Source organism: Motacilla alba, chromosome 1 (genome assembly GCF_015832195.1).
Source record: "Motacilla alba alba isolate MOTALB_02 chromosome 1, Motacilla_alba_V1.0_pri, whole genome shotgun sequence".
Lineage (NCBI taxonomy): Eukaryota > Metazoa > Chordata > Aves > Passeriformes > Motacillidae > Motacilla > Motacilla alba.
Genome location: NC_052016.1, coordinates 83,624,986 through 83,638,933, shown reverse-complemented (window position 1 = coordinate 83,638,933; position 13,948 = coordinate 83,624,986). Strand labels below are relative to the sequence as shown.

At 38.7% G+C, this 13,948-nt stretch overlaps 1 protein-coding gene across 4 annotated transcripts in view; it reads left to right on the top strand.

The window, feature by feature from the left end:
* The window catches only part of ABCC4 (ATP binding cassette subfamily C member 4), a 142,458-nt gene that overhangs the window by 105,298 nt on the left and 23,212 nt on the right, over positions 1–13,948 (top strand). For 2 of the 4 annotated variants that reach the window (XM_038158844.1, XM_038158855.1), the window contains 4 exons: positions 2,259–2,414; positions 6,392–6,481; positions 6,959–7,131; positions 13,348–13,453. In XM_038158844.1, coding sequence (XP_038014772.1) covers positions 2,259–2,414; positions 6,392–6,481; positions 6,959–7,131; positions 13,348–13,453 — 525 coding nt within the window. The other 2 variants (XM_038158871.1, XM_038158862.1) reach the window with 2 other exon arrangements.

Genomic DNA, 13,948 nt, shown 5'->3' with positions numbered 1-13,948 from the left:
TTGGCTAACATATTGTTAAATGCACCTTCTCCTGACAGCTCCTGGATCTCTGGGCTACATGAAAAAGTTAGGAAGGTGCACATGTAGATTTATGGCATGGCAGCTGTGCTCCCACGATGAAAGGGAGGTTGCCTGAGGGATAACAAAGACATGGGCAGTTTCAGTGGAGTGGCTGACATGCTGTAAATCTCACATTTTTTGTGCAGCTCTGCTGTGAAGTACAAGTGACGCTTGAGTAATGATGAGCCCAGCGTAGCAGGTGTACTCCTGTGTGTGCACTGGGCTTGTATCAGGCAGCACAGTCCTGGCCCTGTTGATTCCTGATAGGTGGCACTTCCATTTGCAGGCTGGTGCTGTATTTGCACTGGCTGTGAGTGTGGGCCTGTGAAGAATAAAATGTATTCAAAAAATGGATAATGTGTATACTGAGAGCTCTTTCAAATTCCTGTCAGTTTTCAACAGCCTGTAGTCAATTCCACCAAAGATGCAAATAGATTCTTCCAAATGTTGAAGAGCATAGTCCTTTCATTTAATGCCAAACTGAAAGTGGGATTTCCACAATATGCAGAGCAGCTGCATTTTTATTTTAAGTATCAATGTATTTTTTATGGTTTTTTCTTTATATTTTTGATACAATACTTTATATTGACATTTGCAGAGGAACAGTTGAACTTCCATTTTCACGACTCCGATTGTCTGTGTTCTCTATTCAGCACTTTCTTTCTAAGCTGTAGTTTATCTATTCAGAACTATTTTTCCATTGTTTCACTGATACAATTTAGAGTACTAAACATTTGATCATTTATTGTAGCAGATTTGCTTTCATTAGTCTGTTTAATAAAAAGCACTGTAGAAATGTTAATTAGTTTATATACAGTAGTACAATAATGAATTGTTGGATGAAATTGTTAAATCAGAATGTAGAAGGAGAAAATATCTTTTAGATTATGCAGCATAAGTTGCTCCTTGAAGTGTACTTTTGTAGTGTGTTGTGTATTTTTTATCAAATATGGGCACTCTGTTTTGTCTGAACTTCGTGTCTCTGAAAGTTTCTCCTTGCACTTTGGTGCAGTTTTCTGTGCTGAATTTCATTTCAGGCATTGCTGCATACATGTAAGTCTCAGGCAGTAGGTAATTGCCCTCTGGTGTCTGTATGTACCCTCATGAATGTTTTCATCTTTCTTCTTCCTTTCTGCACCCCAATCACTTCACCAAGCCATATTATACATGTTTAATCCTCATAAATCCTTCCCCATCAAATCAGGATCTCCAACTCTTATTAATTTTGTGTTGCACTGCTCTGAACTTCTTCCAGTGTGCTTATTTATTTTTTTTTTGGAAATGCAGGGTTTAGAACAGAATGCAGGAAATAACTAATTCTGCCAGATCAGATCTGTGTAGAGGGTTACACCCTTATCTTCTCTGATACAGTTGGTTACTGTACACTGTTTTTCTCTAAGAATTTTTTACACGAATACAACATTTAAAAAAAAAATCAGAAGAAATATTTGTATATCTTAGCCCCTTGTCATTAAAGTTATCAATCCCATATTTTTCACTGTCTCTTTTTTTTCTGAAAGCTTTATTTTTTTTTTCACACTATGTATGTCTTACAGTTTTTCTTTGGGAGCAAAGCGAACCCTGAATCTCTGTGATTTTATTATTTGCTGTTTCTTCTGTTTGAAAAGGAATTTCAGCTTGATGTCATGGCCTTGTAGTTTCAATGCTTGAAGATGTCTGAAGTATGAATACAGTTTATAATCATGCTACTTTAAAGTACTTCACGTTAACCATAACTAACCAAAATCAGTCTCAATTATTTAAACAGGGAGTACATTGTTCCCAGAGTGCTTTATGGGAGTCCTTTTTGGGGTTGAGTAGTAGATGCATGCCTGAAATGATTTGCCTAACATCACCCAGCAAGCCTGGTTTAGTATAAAAATTAGCAGCCTTGAATCACATTACTGTGCGCATTGAACCACTTCATCTTGTTTACACAATAAGACACCACACATTAAGGGGAAATCATTCACCTTTGAATATGATCCAAGAAATTGTCATGTATACAAATGTCACCTAAATCCAAACCGATTTAAGGGGAGAGGATTTTTCCTCTTGGAAGAATGTTAATTACAAAGAACTTTTATTTGGTGCATGTTCTACTGCAAATCCTGTGATGCTGTAAAAATCTTGCTTGATGTATTAATTTCTCCTGAAAAGCTCACAGTTTAATTGTACAGGCTTGGCTTGCTCCGTAGGTTGGAATAGTGGGAAGAACCGGAGCTGGGAAAAGCTCTCTGATAGCAGCCCTCTTTCGCTTGGCAGAACCTGAAGGAAGGATTTGGATTGATAAGTATTTGACATCAGAGCTGGGACTCCATGACTTGCGGAAGAAAATTTCAATTATACCTCAAGTAAGAGAGTGGCTTGGTTTGCCATGGATGTTTTGGGTATAATACTGTAGTGTTTAAAGTGCTTTTCTGGGATGTGTTCCCCCTGCCCCTCTGAATGCAGTAGATACAGGAACTGTAGCTAGGCATTATTCTTACTTGAGTACGGTCTTGATTATTTTAAGATAAACAGAATCAGTTTTGGGGGCTGGAGCATTTTTTTCCCAGTTTTGTACCCTGTCTGTTCCTTTGGAATATCTGTGTGTTAGCTGCATGCTGTCCTCCCATAGTCTGTGGAAAAGCAGAGAAAATCTGGTAAGTGTACACCAATCTTCAACAGTCTTCTGAAGTCACTTGATCTTTTGGCAGCAATTCCAGCCTGATGCTTCCTTAGTAAGGGACTTTGTAAGACCACTTTTACCTGTCTAGTCATCCCTGTACAAACTGACTGGTGCTAGATTTAGAAGGAGCAAATGTGCTACCTAGAAGTGAGCTATCAGCTTTTGCTTTATTTGGAGAAAGTTGGACAGGAGAAGACCAGAGGAACAGACTAAAGAGTAGGTCATTATAACCCTTGATAAATAAAACTGGATGAATTTTAGAAGCTGAATGCTAGAAAGGCTGCAGTACAGGAAAAAAACCCAATAAGGCAGTATTGGAAATAGCCTCATCCCTCGTGCTGGAGTAGAAGAAAGGCTGTTCAAAGAAATCCAGTAGGTCACCGGTCTTCTCCCTTGGAGTCTCACTTTCATGAGACATTGTATCAGAGAAGGGTTATGTGTAACCTTTAAACTTAGAAGGCAAAGTCTGTGCATGTTACAGTTTCATGAGAGCTCTGGTCTCTTCCCTGGACATTTGCTCTCCAATGAAGAGGAAGGAAGAGTGAAAAGCTCAGATGCTGCAAATGTGAAGTCATATTTTGGAAAGTAGTTCATCTGCTGTTCTAGCAGGTAGAGTGAAGGGTAGACTGTAAACCAGAGGAATTTTTTTTGCCATATTTTGCATTATTTCTCAGATTTCTCTATATTACAACAGAATCTGTATTAAGAGTTATGTCTGAATGTGTGCTAGTCTGTTAGCAGGGTGGCAGTCAGACTGTATTAATTTCTTTAAGTTGAGAATCTAATACAAATAGTAATGAGGCTTTTTTTGGTCGAAGAACAGGAGTCAACAGAAACAGGTATGCTATTGAAAAAAAAATTAAAAATAGGTACTTCCCCAGCAATTGGATCGTTGCCTAATGCAGGATGTCTTTTGTTTCTTCATGCTGCAGGCTTTGTTATTGCAGTACTCACTGGAACTAGTCATCTTTTGTATGTAAAGAGAACTTTATATGGATGTAAATTCCATTTTTTTGTTTGTGTGTAGCGTTCCTTTCTCGTGAAAGCAGATGATCATCAGTTCATTCAAGGTCTACAGCTTTTTGAAAGACTTGCCCATAGCTGTTGTGGGTGATTTTTTTCATTTTGAAGAATTCACACAGTTGAGCAAAATGGGATACTGAAACAGGAAAACTGCAGGTCAAATACAGTTTCTACATGTTGAATGATACAGATGCTCAAAGTTCACCTCATTCAATTATACATGTGAGGTTTTTTTCATATGTCTATTGACATAGTTTTAAAACTGTTTAATCCAGTGGAACTCTGTGATTTTTTTCAAATTTATGTAAGATTTTCATCATAGTCACAAAAGTTTTGAGTGCCCAAAGTCTAGCAGGTAGCATTTGGGCCTTTTTGGTTTTGGGTTTTTTTGGTTTTTTTTTTTTTGTTTGTTTGTTTGTTTTTTGTGTAAGGAAAGGCTGTTTTGACTAAAATTATGCAAAACTATCGAGTGGTGGTACAAGAAGAGGAGGAAGGAGGGTTTGTAATCAGGTTTCTGCTGTGGTAAACTGTATGATAGGCATTGTCTGGTACTGTGCTAATAGTCCTGTCAGTAATAGCAGTGTAACATCAGGTAGTTATTTTGCAGCAAATATCTTCATAATTATGTGGGCAGCTGAAAAACCAGAGAGAGAGAGATGCTTATTAGAATTGCAACATAAAACATGCTAAACAGAACCATTCCTAGAGAGTGATGAGGCAAGACTGAAGTTTTCTTGTGTGTGAGTTTAAATACCCACCTGGAGAAATAAAAATGTGCTTAGGCTTCTAATTGCTTGCTTGGATGGAGCTGTGTAAAGGTTGTGTTTGTAAATCTTTTCTATGCAAATATAGTCTGCCTCTCTGACTGCAAGCATTTTTACAACAATTATTTACAGGTTAGTCTTATTGCTTTTCTCTCATAAACCAGACTGTTTTAAATAATAATCTATGTCAGAAATGGTAATTAAAAAATATCCTTATCTTCTGTTGCAGTGCATGTCTGTTGTTAGGACTTTTATAATAGTTGTGAACACTTTATGGGTTCAGCCTCTTCTTTGCCAACCTATAAAAATGGATTGAAAAGCAAAATAAATGTAACAATACCTTCAAAATATGCCAAATGGTGTACTAAAATGTGTGTTGTTAAACAAATTAGTTTCTAGGTGTTTTTGAAGTAAATTGTTTTTCGGCTTGGAAATGTTTTGTTTTAAACCCTTTTGCTCATTCAGCAAGTTTTTAATGACATCGCTACTGCAGCAGATACTTTCAAATAATTGGCATGTTATATCAGGAAATGTATATCTTCTTTTATATTGCTTATGGCATGTTCTATCTTTTTAAATTCTTTTATAGCACTCAGATGGTTTAGAAATTCAAAGACAATAAAAGGGTTAAGGTCTGAATTCTCCTCTGGTTTGCTGCAGCCCTTTGGAGATGGGCATCACCAGGGTTAGATGGGGAGAAAGTCATGACAGGTTGATCTCAGATTAAGCTGAAGCTACCCAGTATAAGTTAGATTTTATTTCCTAGGGTAGAAAGGAAAAAGAAAAGAATGCATTTTGCCTAAAATTTCCCCAATTTAAAGAGGACTGACAACATGATGAATGGTCTCCATTTATAATTAATGCTGTTACAGCTTTTGACTTGTTTTTGTCTTTATGTGTGGTATTAAGATGAGTTTAGCCCTAAAGTCGTGTCAGTGCATGACTCTCAGGTCTGGCAACTCACATTACTGAGTACTGATCTTTTGCTTAAGGAGTTCTGAAGCAAAAGTCCTCTTCCCAATTCTTAAATACTACATGTTTCAGTGTGATTTGATTTGTGCCAGTTTGATGAATTATCTGTTATTGCTCTGACTGGGAACTGAAGTAGAACAAAACTTGCTTCGACCACAGGTAAATCCACATTGGTACCTGAATGGGAGAAGGTACTGATTTGACTCCCTGGTGTATTTTGAGTGAGAGCTTTGCCCAGCAGTGCTTCAGTTCTATGTAAGTTTGCTTTGGTGCTGTGGCAGTATAGATGTGTTTAGGTTTTAAATGGTGAAAGCTGTTCCTGCTTAGCCCTGATGGTAAAATGGAAGGGCTTTTATGGTATGAAATGGAAAAAAAAAAAAAAAAAACCAAACCCACAGCCAAACACAGAAGGAAAACCAGAAAGGCATTGTAAGCTCTTTGATTCCTCTCTGGTTTATGTACTTCAAAAACAGGTTTTCAAAACTGCCCAAAAGTAATTTAGGAGTGTGAGCTCGTTGACAGTGCTAGTTGTTGGTTTTCATTAACAATACCATGAGGATAGCAACGATTTCATATGAGTATATATATAGCTTGTGGCATCAGAACAGTGGCATGTAAATGCCCGGTAAGTACTGACATAACTGTGTACAGCAATTTGCAAACAGACCTGTCCTGTTTGGTAAATTATCTTCATACAGAGTAGTTGAACACTTGCCTCCCCCCCCCACATCCCTCTTAAGCATGCAGTCGTAATGTACACCTTTGCATTTCAAAAATGATAGCTTGTTGTTGGATATTTCTGTGCTATTGTTGATATAGGTTAGCTGTGATTATCATTAAATTACCTATTGCATTATAAAACCTGTATTTATAGTGGAGTGCTGTTTTTGCTGGGTTTCAGGAGCCTGTTTTATTCACTGGAACTATGAGGAAAAACTTAGATCCTTTCAATGAATACACTGATGAAGAGCTGTGGAACGCCTTGGAAGAGGTGACGTACTAAATCTGATAATGTACCTCTGGTATTTAAAGTCCATGTAACAATAGCATTACGGTGCTTGTGTGTGTTAGGTTTTGGATGTTTTTATCAGGTTTGATAAAGGTATAGCTGTTGATAGAAAAAGGTACACTATCGTATGTGCATTTGTGTATGTGTGTGTGCAAGTGTGTGCAGGTGTGTATATTGTTATATAAGTCTTTTATGAAAAAATTATCCTTTGGGATGGTGCCTTGGTTATAGTTTGATTCATATCTTGGTTTTAATGAACATTAATAGATTCTTAACAATGTGCTTTAATGTTTTTAGAATTCTAATAACTGACACACACTGTAATCCAACTTGGCACTTACTCATTTTGTGTCAGAATATAAAAGGCAAACCTTGCATGCTTATTGTTGTGTCATCAGACACACAATAGCTGATTTAAAAGGGAGTTACTCATCCTACAATATGTTGACATGTCAACAGGTGCAACTGAAGGAGGTTGTGGAAGATCTACCCAACAAAATGGAGACACAGCTGGCAGAATCTGGATCTAATTTTAGTGTTGGTCAGAGACAGCTGGTGTGTCTTGCCAGAGCAGTTCTAAAAAAAAATCGTATTCTTATCATTGATGAAGCAACAGCAAATGTGGACCCAAGGTAAAAACAAAGTCTGAAAATGAGTTGGTTTCTCTTCTAATACGTTCGTCTCTGCTGTAGAGATGATCTTAAATGCTTTATATTTCATGTACTTTGTATTGCTGTTTTATGTTTTTGATGATACCATCATTTTTGTCTATTCAAAACAGGGTGATTGAGCTTTGACTGTGGAGCAGATGATATAAACTAAGCACTCAAAAGATTCCTAATTTCAGTGCATTCCATGGACTAAGGAAATTAATATTCAAAGTTTATTTGTCCTGCAGCCATAGATTAGTAGACAAGAACGTTCTTGAAAATGCATCTCTGTAACATCAGAATAGCCAGGAAACAAGTTGAGTTCTGTTGACGTCTGGAAGAAATGTTTGTTGGAAATAAATAAATATAAAAGATTTAATTCATCTCACTCCCAAAACCCCCTAAAACTAGAAAGGTGAAAAATGGCTGTAAGCAAAACCAGATACTTCTGGTTGTGAGATGCTGTCCTTTCAGATGGCTTAGATGCTGGTGTGGGAAGTTAGAGGTAAAGTAGGGGCAGGGGCAGAAGGTAAGCTGTCCTAAACACCACAGGAATTGCAAAGCAGATTTGGAGATGTTTAAGACTACAGGATGGACTCACTTATTCATTATTCTGTCTTGTATAACTCAGGCCAGCAGAACTTTCCTGAATTCATTTCTGTTTGAACTTCCAGAGTGTACTTCTGGAAGAACATCCAACCTCAATAGCAAAAAAATAAATTCAATGACAACCCCTGTTTAATTGTTCCAATAGCTAAGTACCCCCACTGTTAATTTTTGAAACATTTGAAGCGCTGGTGGAAATATTTGGGAAACAATACTGCAAACGTACTGCATCAATTAGTCTGAGCTGAATATATAGTTCCAACAAACTATGGCTTGAGGGAGAACTCAAAGTCCAAAGAGGACAATAACACAGCAAGTCCCTCAAACAGATGCATTAAGGATTTTGTATGTCATCTGGGCGTGACTCATTTTTCTAACATCTTAGGGGAGAAGTGGTGCCACTACTGGTGTAGCTTTACAGTTCAGCTGACAGTGTATTTCTAAAACCTGTAGAGAAGTGCATTCCTTTCCCAGAGGTTCTCTTTTTTCTTTTTTTTTTTTTTCTTTTTTTACTCTTAGTTTATTTTTGGCTGAGCTCTGATAGATTAACTGTGATTAATCATAGGTGTGGAAATTTAATACCATCTTACTCATCCTCCCTATTTTGGCATCTCACATGTGTGTTCTCAACTTGCACTATCCATTTGATTGATCTTGATTAATGTGTGCTGCAATATATATTATAATAAGGTAAATGTTTGTTTGTATCAACTCTAGGCATAACAATACAAATAATAACTTGGAACTTCTTCTTTGAATTCAGTTTGCATTACAGTCATTATTACCTTTTCCTTAATGTGTTGGTATAACTAGAGCCAAGTATTTTTTAGCTCTGCAATCTGATAGGATGTCAGGAAATGCTGATGTGGGTTGCTTAACTGAGCAGTTAGGGAGGCATTTTTGGTGTGTAAGGAAAATCTCCTTCTCTTCTGATGCACAACACCCATACCTGGCACCCTTGTCTCTCACCTGGTGGCAGGCACCCGTCATATCGAGCGCCTGAGATGGAAGACCATGGCAAGGTGCCTCTGCCTCTGGAGATACTTCTCTTTTTTTTTTTGTTTGTTTTTCTGGCTCTTGATCTCTCTCCCTCAGCAGCCTCAACTGCTGCTGCCATCATGTCTCTTCTGCAGTTCAACCTGGAAGCAGGTGTGAGAAGGCAGGGGTTAGGGTTGGCAGGAAGAGCAGGGAGGATGAGGTGACGTGAGGCAGTGGATGCTGTGTGGTGGGCACCGTACCTTCCCCAGGGGACTGAGGGGACTCCCCACCACATTTCAGCTCAGCTAGGCCATTCTTATCTGCTACTGGGAGTGAAGGGAAGGAATTTGAAGTTCATCTTCTCCCTCCTCATATGTTCTGGCTTGCATGTGTACCCACATTTTCTCCCTTGCTCCTCACAGATGCCACCTGCTCTGCATGTGGCAGAGGTGTGAGTGCTTATTGGGGGGAAGGAGGAGCTTGTGATAAAGAAGGTTGCCCTAAGTCAGACTACCTGCATGATTTATGTGATGACTGACAGACATTTAATTCGATTTTATCTTCTTGGTCCATTCTCACCCTGAAGAATAGAGTCTGGTTTTAAAGCAGTTGTGCTGTTCTGGAAAATTGTGTGAAATCTGGAGCAGAAGAGCTGAAAATCTTCATGTATTTGCTTTGATGATACACAGAAAGAAAACTATTAGTAACTGAGACTTTTTAAAAATACTGAATTTGTTTTAATTGTCTTAACTCATATTTTTGCTTATAGAGAACAAAACTTTTGGCCAGCAAACCACAGACATCTTTTTGCATTGAGTCTAGTAAAACCAGCCATTGCACATAGTTCAGTTCATTAGCCATCTTAAACTTGTCACGTTTATCCTTTTATTACATCTAACTGCTATCTGTAACTATTTTGGAGAAATTTTCTAAGCCTCTTGGGAATTGTGTAGCGTGAGATACGCTTTCAGGACAATCCCAGGAGGACATTAGACAGAAGATAATGACTTACCCAGGTTTTTTTCAGCAGCTTGGTTGCTTCGCATTCAGATCGTATTTATTCTTCCTCTTCAGATAGTTTTCTTTTTACACAGTCAATTAATTCAGGTTACACCAGATCTTGGGTTGCTGGGAAACTTGGTGTTAGATCCTCAACCTGTGGTGCCTGTGGGACAGCTATACCACCATTTTGTGCTTTCTTATTGTATTGTTCCTTGCAGTAGGGAGTATCGTGGTTCCCATTTTTGTATAATCAGATTAGGATTGAGTTTTTGTCATCCAGCAGCCCTGGTTTTGGTATTCAGGTTGCATCTTTGGTTTTTAATGTGCCTGAAAGATTCTGGGGTTTGATCTACTGAGGTGGATGATGAAATCACTTGGCACTTGCCTAGACACTTACTCACTGTGGGTAGACATCACTAAGAGTCCATTTATGCCCTGAAAAAGGGACAGAAATGATGCTTCCTTTGCTAGATCTAACTCTAGCTCTAACTGGTGTGTGATACAGTCTCTACACTCTGTCAGCACATAATTCTGCATACAGATGCTTGTCTTGGTCTTTTTAGATTTTCTTGCTTTCCCTAGCTTCTTCCTGAGATTCTTCTGGAGGTTACTGATGGTAACAGCTTCTGCCTGCTGTCCCAAAAGCTATGCTCCAAGATCTACTATGAACCTTGGAGAGGTCTAGCCAAGTGTCAGTCAGCAGACACGTCTGCATGAGATCTTGTGCGGTGATATTTGAAGATGGAGCTATTAAGTCTGTTCCTGATTACTCTGAAGTCTCATTTTAGAACATTTGTCACGCCCACAATATGGACAGCAGTTTCTTGTTAGTGATAAGCTTGTGTTCAAGAAATACCTGTTTAAGATAATAGTTTGATAGTATCTCTCTAAGAATGAGTGGCTTTTTTTCTTGTAAATGTAGGAAGAGGTGCTGTAAAGAAGACGTAATAAAAGAAGATAATATAAATTAATGCAGAGGACAGGGATATTCAAGGTTGAGGCATTCTTGGAAAACAGTAGGAATAACTTGAGTTACAAATAATTTTAAGCCCTTTGTAAACTTGTTCTCAAAGTTCCTTATCCAGCTACTATTCTCGTGTTCTGTAGTAGCTTTGCAGAAAACTTCACCTTGAGCTTGACATAAGTAAAGGAAAAGGCTTTCTTTACACAATTCTAGGGAGTATTGAATATGGAATATTTTCTGTTTTGCTATTTCAGCCATTGCAGAGAACACATCCTGCCATGTCTATAAGACTCTTCCATAGTGAGTGTTTTTATGGATGTCCCTGCTTTTTTTTTTCCTTTTGGAGGTAAGAGTAGTCAGTTATTGAGGCATTGGTGAGAAGAGAGCAAACAAATATACATGCATTAACACTGGGGTGAAAGGACTGGTATAGCTGTGATGTGGAACATGATGAACAACTTCCTCTTCTTAAGGAGATAACACAGAACTAAAGAGCCTGGCCCTGTCCTGACTTCTCCTCCTGTCTCTTTTCCTGATTGCTACTGGCCTTTGTTCAAAAGGAGTTGAGGAACACCTGCTTCCCACTTTGTTTTTGAGCTTCTTTTAGGAAGTAGGAGCAGAAGGACCAAGCCTCTCAGACTGTGGTCCAGAACTCAGTTCTCTTAAGCTGGTGAGAGAACTTAAATGTTTCTGTCCCCAGATGAAGATAACAGTTAGAATGCATGGAATTCTTACTTAACTGTTTATGTCTTCCTTCTCTCTGATGATTCTTCCTGTCATCAGCAAGGATCTTTCTTCTCCTTTGTCATGCTGATTGCTTCAACTTAGCTTGTAGCAGAAGCTATGTTCATCCTTCAGAGCATGAACTCATACTTTCTACTGTGGAAACGTGGTAGTTACCTCATTATTCTAAGTCATCCTCTTCTTCCAAAGTTGTCTGTCCACTTCTTCCTGCTGGTACCTCCTGGCATGATGGCCTCAGAACAATTCTATTTGCGCAATTCATGAAGTGATACTAGATACTCATCATGTGCAAACAGATTCAGTGTGGAGTACTAATTCTGTTTAAAAAAACACTACTTAATCAGAGGAAGATATGTTGTATGTCTTTTTATGTATTTTATTTTATTTTCCCATTACTTCTAAAAATTTGAAGAATTAGGACTTTGCAAGCAACTGATTGCAGCCAACATGTCTGCCTGAATATTCCAGTTTATTCAGATATCTCCTTTGTCTTTTTTTAACCTAATCTGCACATTTTATTATTCTCCAGTCATCATATATACAAAATAACAAATCCATGTTTTAATAGAAATCTTGGAAATGAGGCCCATGCCTTCAGGTGCCTGATTTCTTGGATGGAGCTTCCTTAGTTCAACTAACGCCTGTGTATTCTGAGTTCTTTATGTAATCCTTCTGCCTTGGATAAGAATTTTGGTTTCTGTTCCTTTTTCTCCATTGACTTTTGGGGTTTTTTTTTGAACACTGGTGGGAAATATGTGCGTATTCACAAGGCCTGGCTGGTGGGACCCAAGGCTACCTGTGCAGTGTGGGCTGTCAGATGCCTCTAGGGGGCATTCATCATCGGATGGCTGCCTAATCCAGGTCCTTGGATTCACCTTCCAGCCATGCCTCTTTCCTTTCAATGACTTAAGAAGGGACTATAGAGATCTCCACGTATAAGCCTGACTGGTGTCCTCTAAGTTAGGTGGTGTCAGTGCTTCTATTGTACAGTTAGGTACTTCAGTAAGCTCCAGTTCCCTGAGTATTGCCCATCTTTTGCCGTACTGCTCGTTTACATGGCTAAAGAACATTCTGGTGTCCAACTATCAGTATAATTTTATTTCCTTTTCAGAGTTCTCAACTTTATTTGTGACAGTTTTCACTTCAGCCCTGTACTTCAGTGTTTGTGCTCTAGCTTAGTTTTCATTCTTTACAAGTCTTATGTTTCCTTCCGTTGTCCTTTTCTTAGGTGGTGGTTAATTCATACCGTTGTCTCACCCTTAACTTGAAATCTTCTATCTCTTTCCTTGGGTTGTGCGTTCCAGTTAATGCTTTAGATTTACAGGGTATGCTAGTTTTTGGGTTTTTCAGTATTCAAGTTCTTGAGCTATTCCAGTTCTATTTTAGTTTACAAACCATGTCCTCTAATTAATCTTCTTTTGCATTTGAAATTAAGAACCTTAGTTCTAGGCTGCCTTGTGTTCGTTCTTCAGATGATTTGCGATGAGGGATATATACTTTGACCAACTTTTCTTCACTGCTTGCATGAACTAAATCTTGAAAGAGAACAATGATGTTTTTTTGGTGTAGAAATCAGTAGAACTATCGGAATCTACAGAATTTACCCTTTTCTGTAAAGGTCTGAGAAATTAGTCTGAGAAATTAGTCTCCTGAAATGAAGCCTATTGCTCTACTTACAAAAAGAAGCCCTTTCCTCATGAAGTATGAAAGGGTAAATTTTGGAGTATGTTTCATGATATGCCTCCAAGTCATCTGGTGTAACAAGAGGAAGAAGCACTGTAATAACTTTAGAAGCATATTTCCGTCTATCCAGTCATGTTTGATGAAGTCATAAAACCTGCCTGCCATTCGGTTATCCATGCAAACATCTTATTTTTGTCTGCATTGCTCTTGCTGTGTTTCAGAACAGATGAGTTCATTCAAAAGACGATCCGTGAGACCTTTGCTCACTGCACAGTGCTGACCATTGCACACCGCTTGAACACCATTATTGACAGTGATAGGATTATGGTAAGACAGTTAACTGCTTCACTGGTTTTTTTTCTTTCCTGAAGAATAATGTTATTGACTCTTCTTAATTTTGATCCAAAAAGTGGGTAGGAGTATAAGTAATTTGTTAGACTTACCCAAGTGAACCTCATTATCCTAGCTACTGTAGCTCACAACTCATGCAACTGTAGATGTAATGACCTGGAAAGAATTCTTGCTTTCTCTGGCCTCGTGCTTTCCATCCCACTAGGCACCAACCCACTGCAGGTGAGGTGCAACAGCAGACCTGAGTGAATTAACTCTGCCAGTACCGGGAGCCTGTGAAGTCACACCCATGAGGTTCTGGACAGTCAGCTGGGTTCAGCCAGGTTATCAATGCAGTCTCAGTGGGCCGAGGGAGCCAGTGACAATAGTTGGTGTGGGGTGTGTGAGGAGGAGGTGGTGGGGGTTCTGGGGCAGGAGACATGGAGGTAAGAAGACAGCAGCTGCCCTGGGGCAAAGGTAGTGATGGGAGAC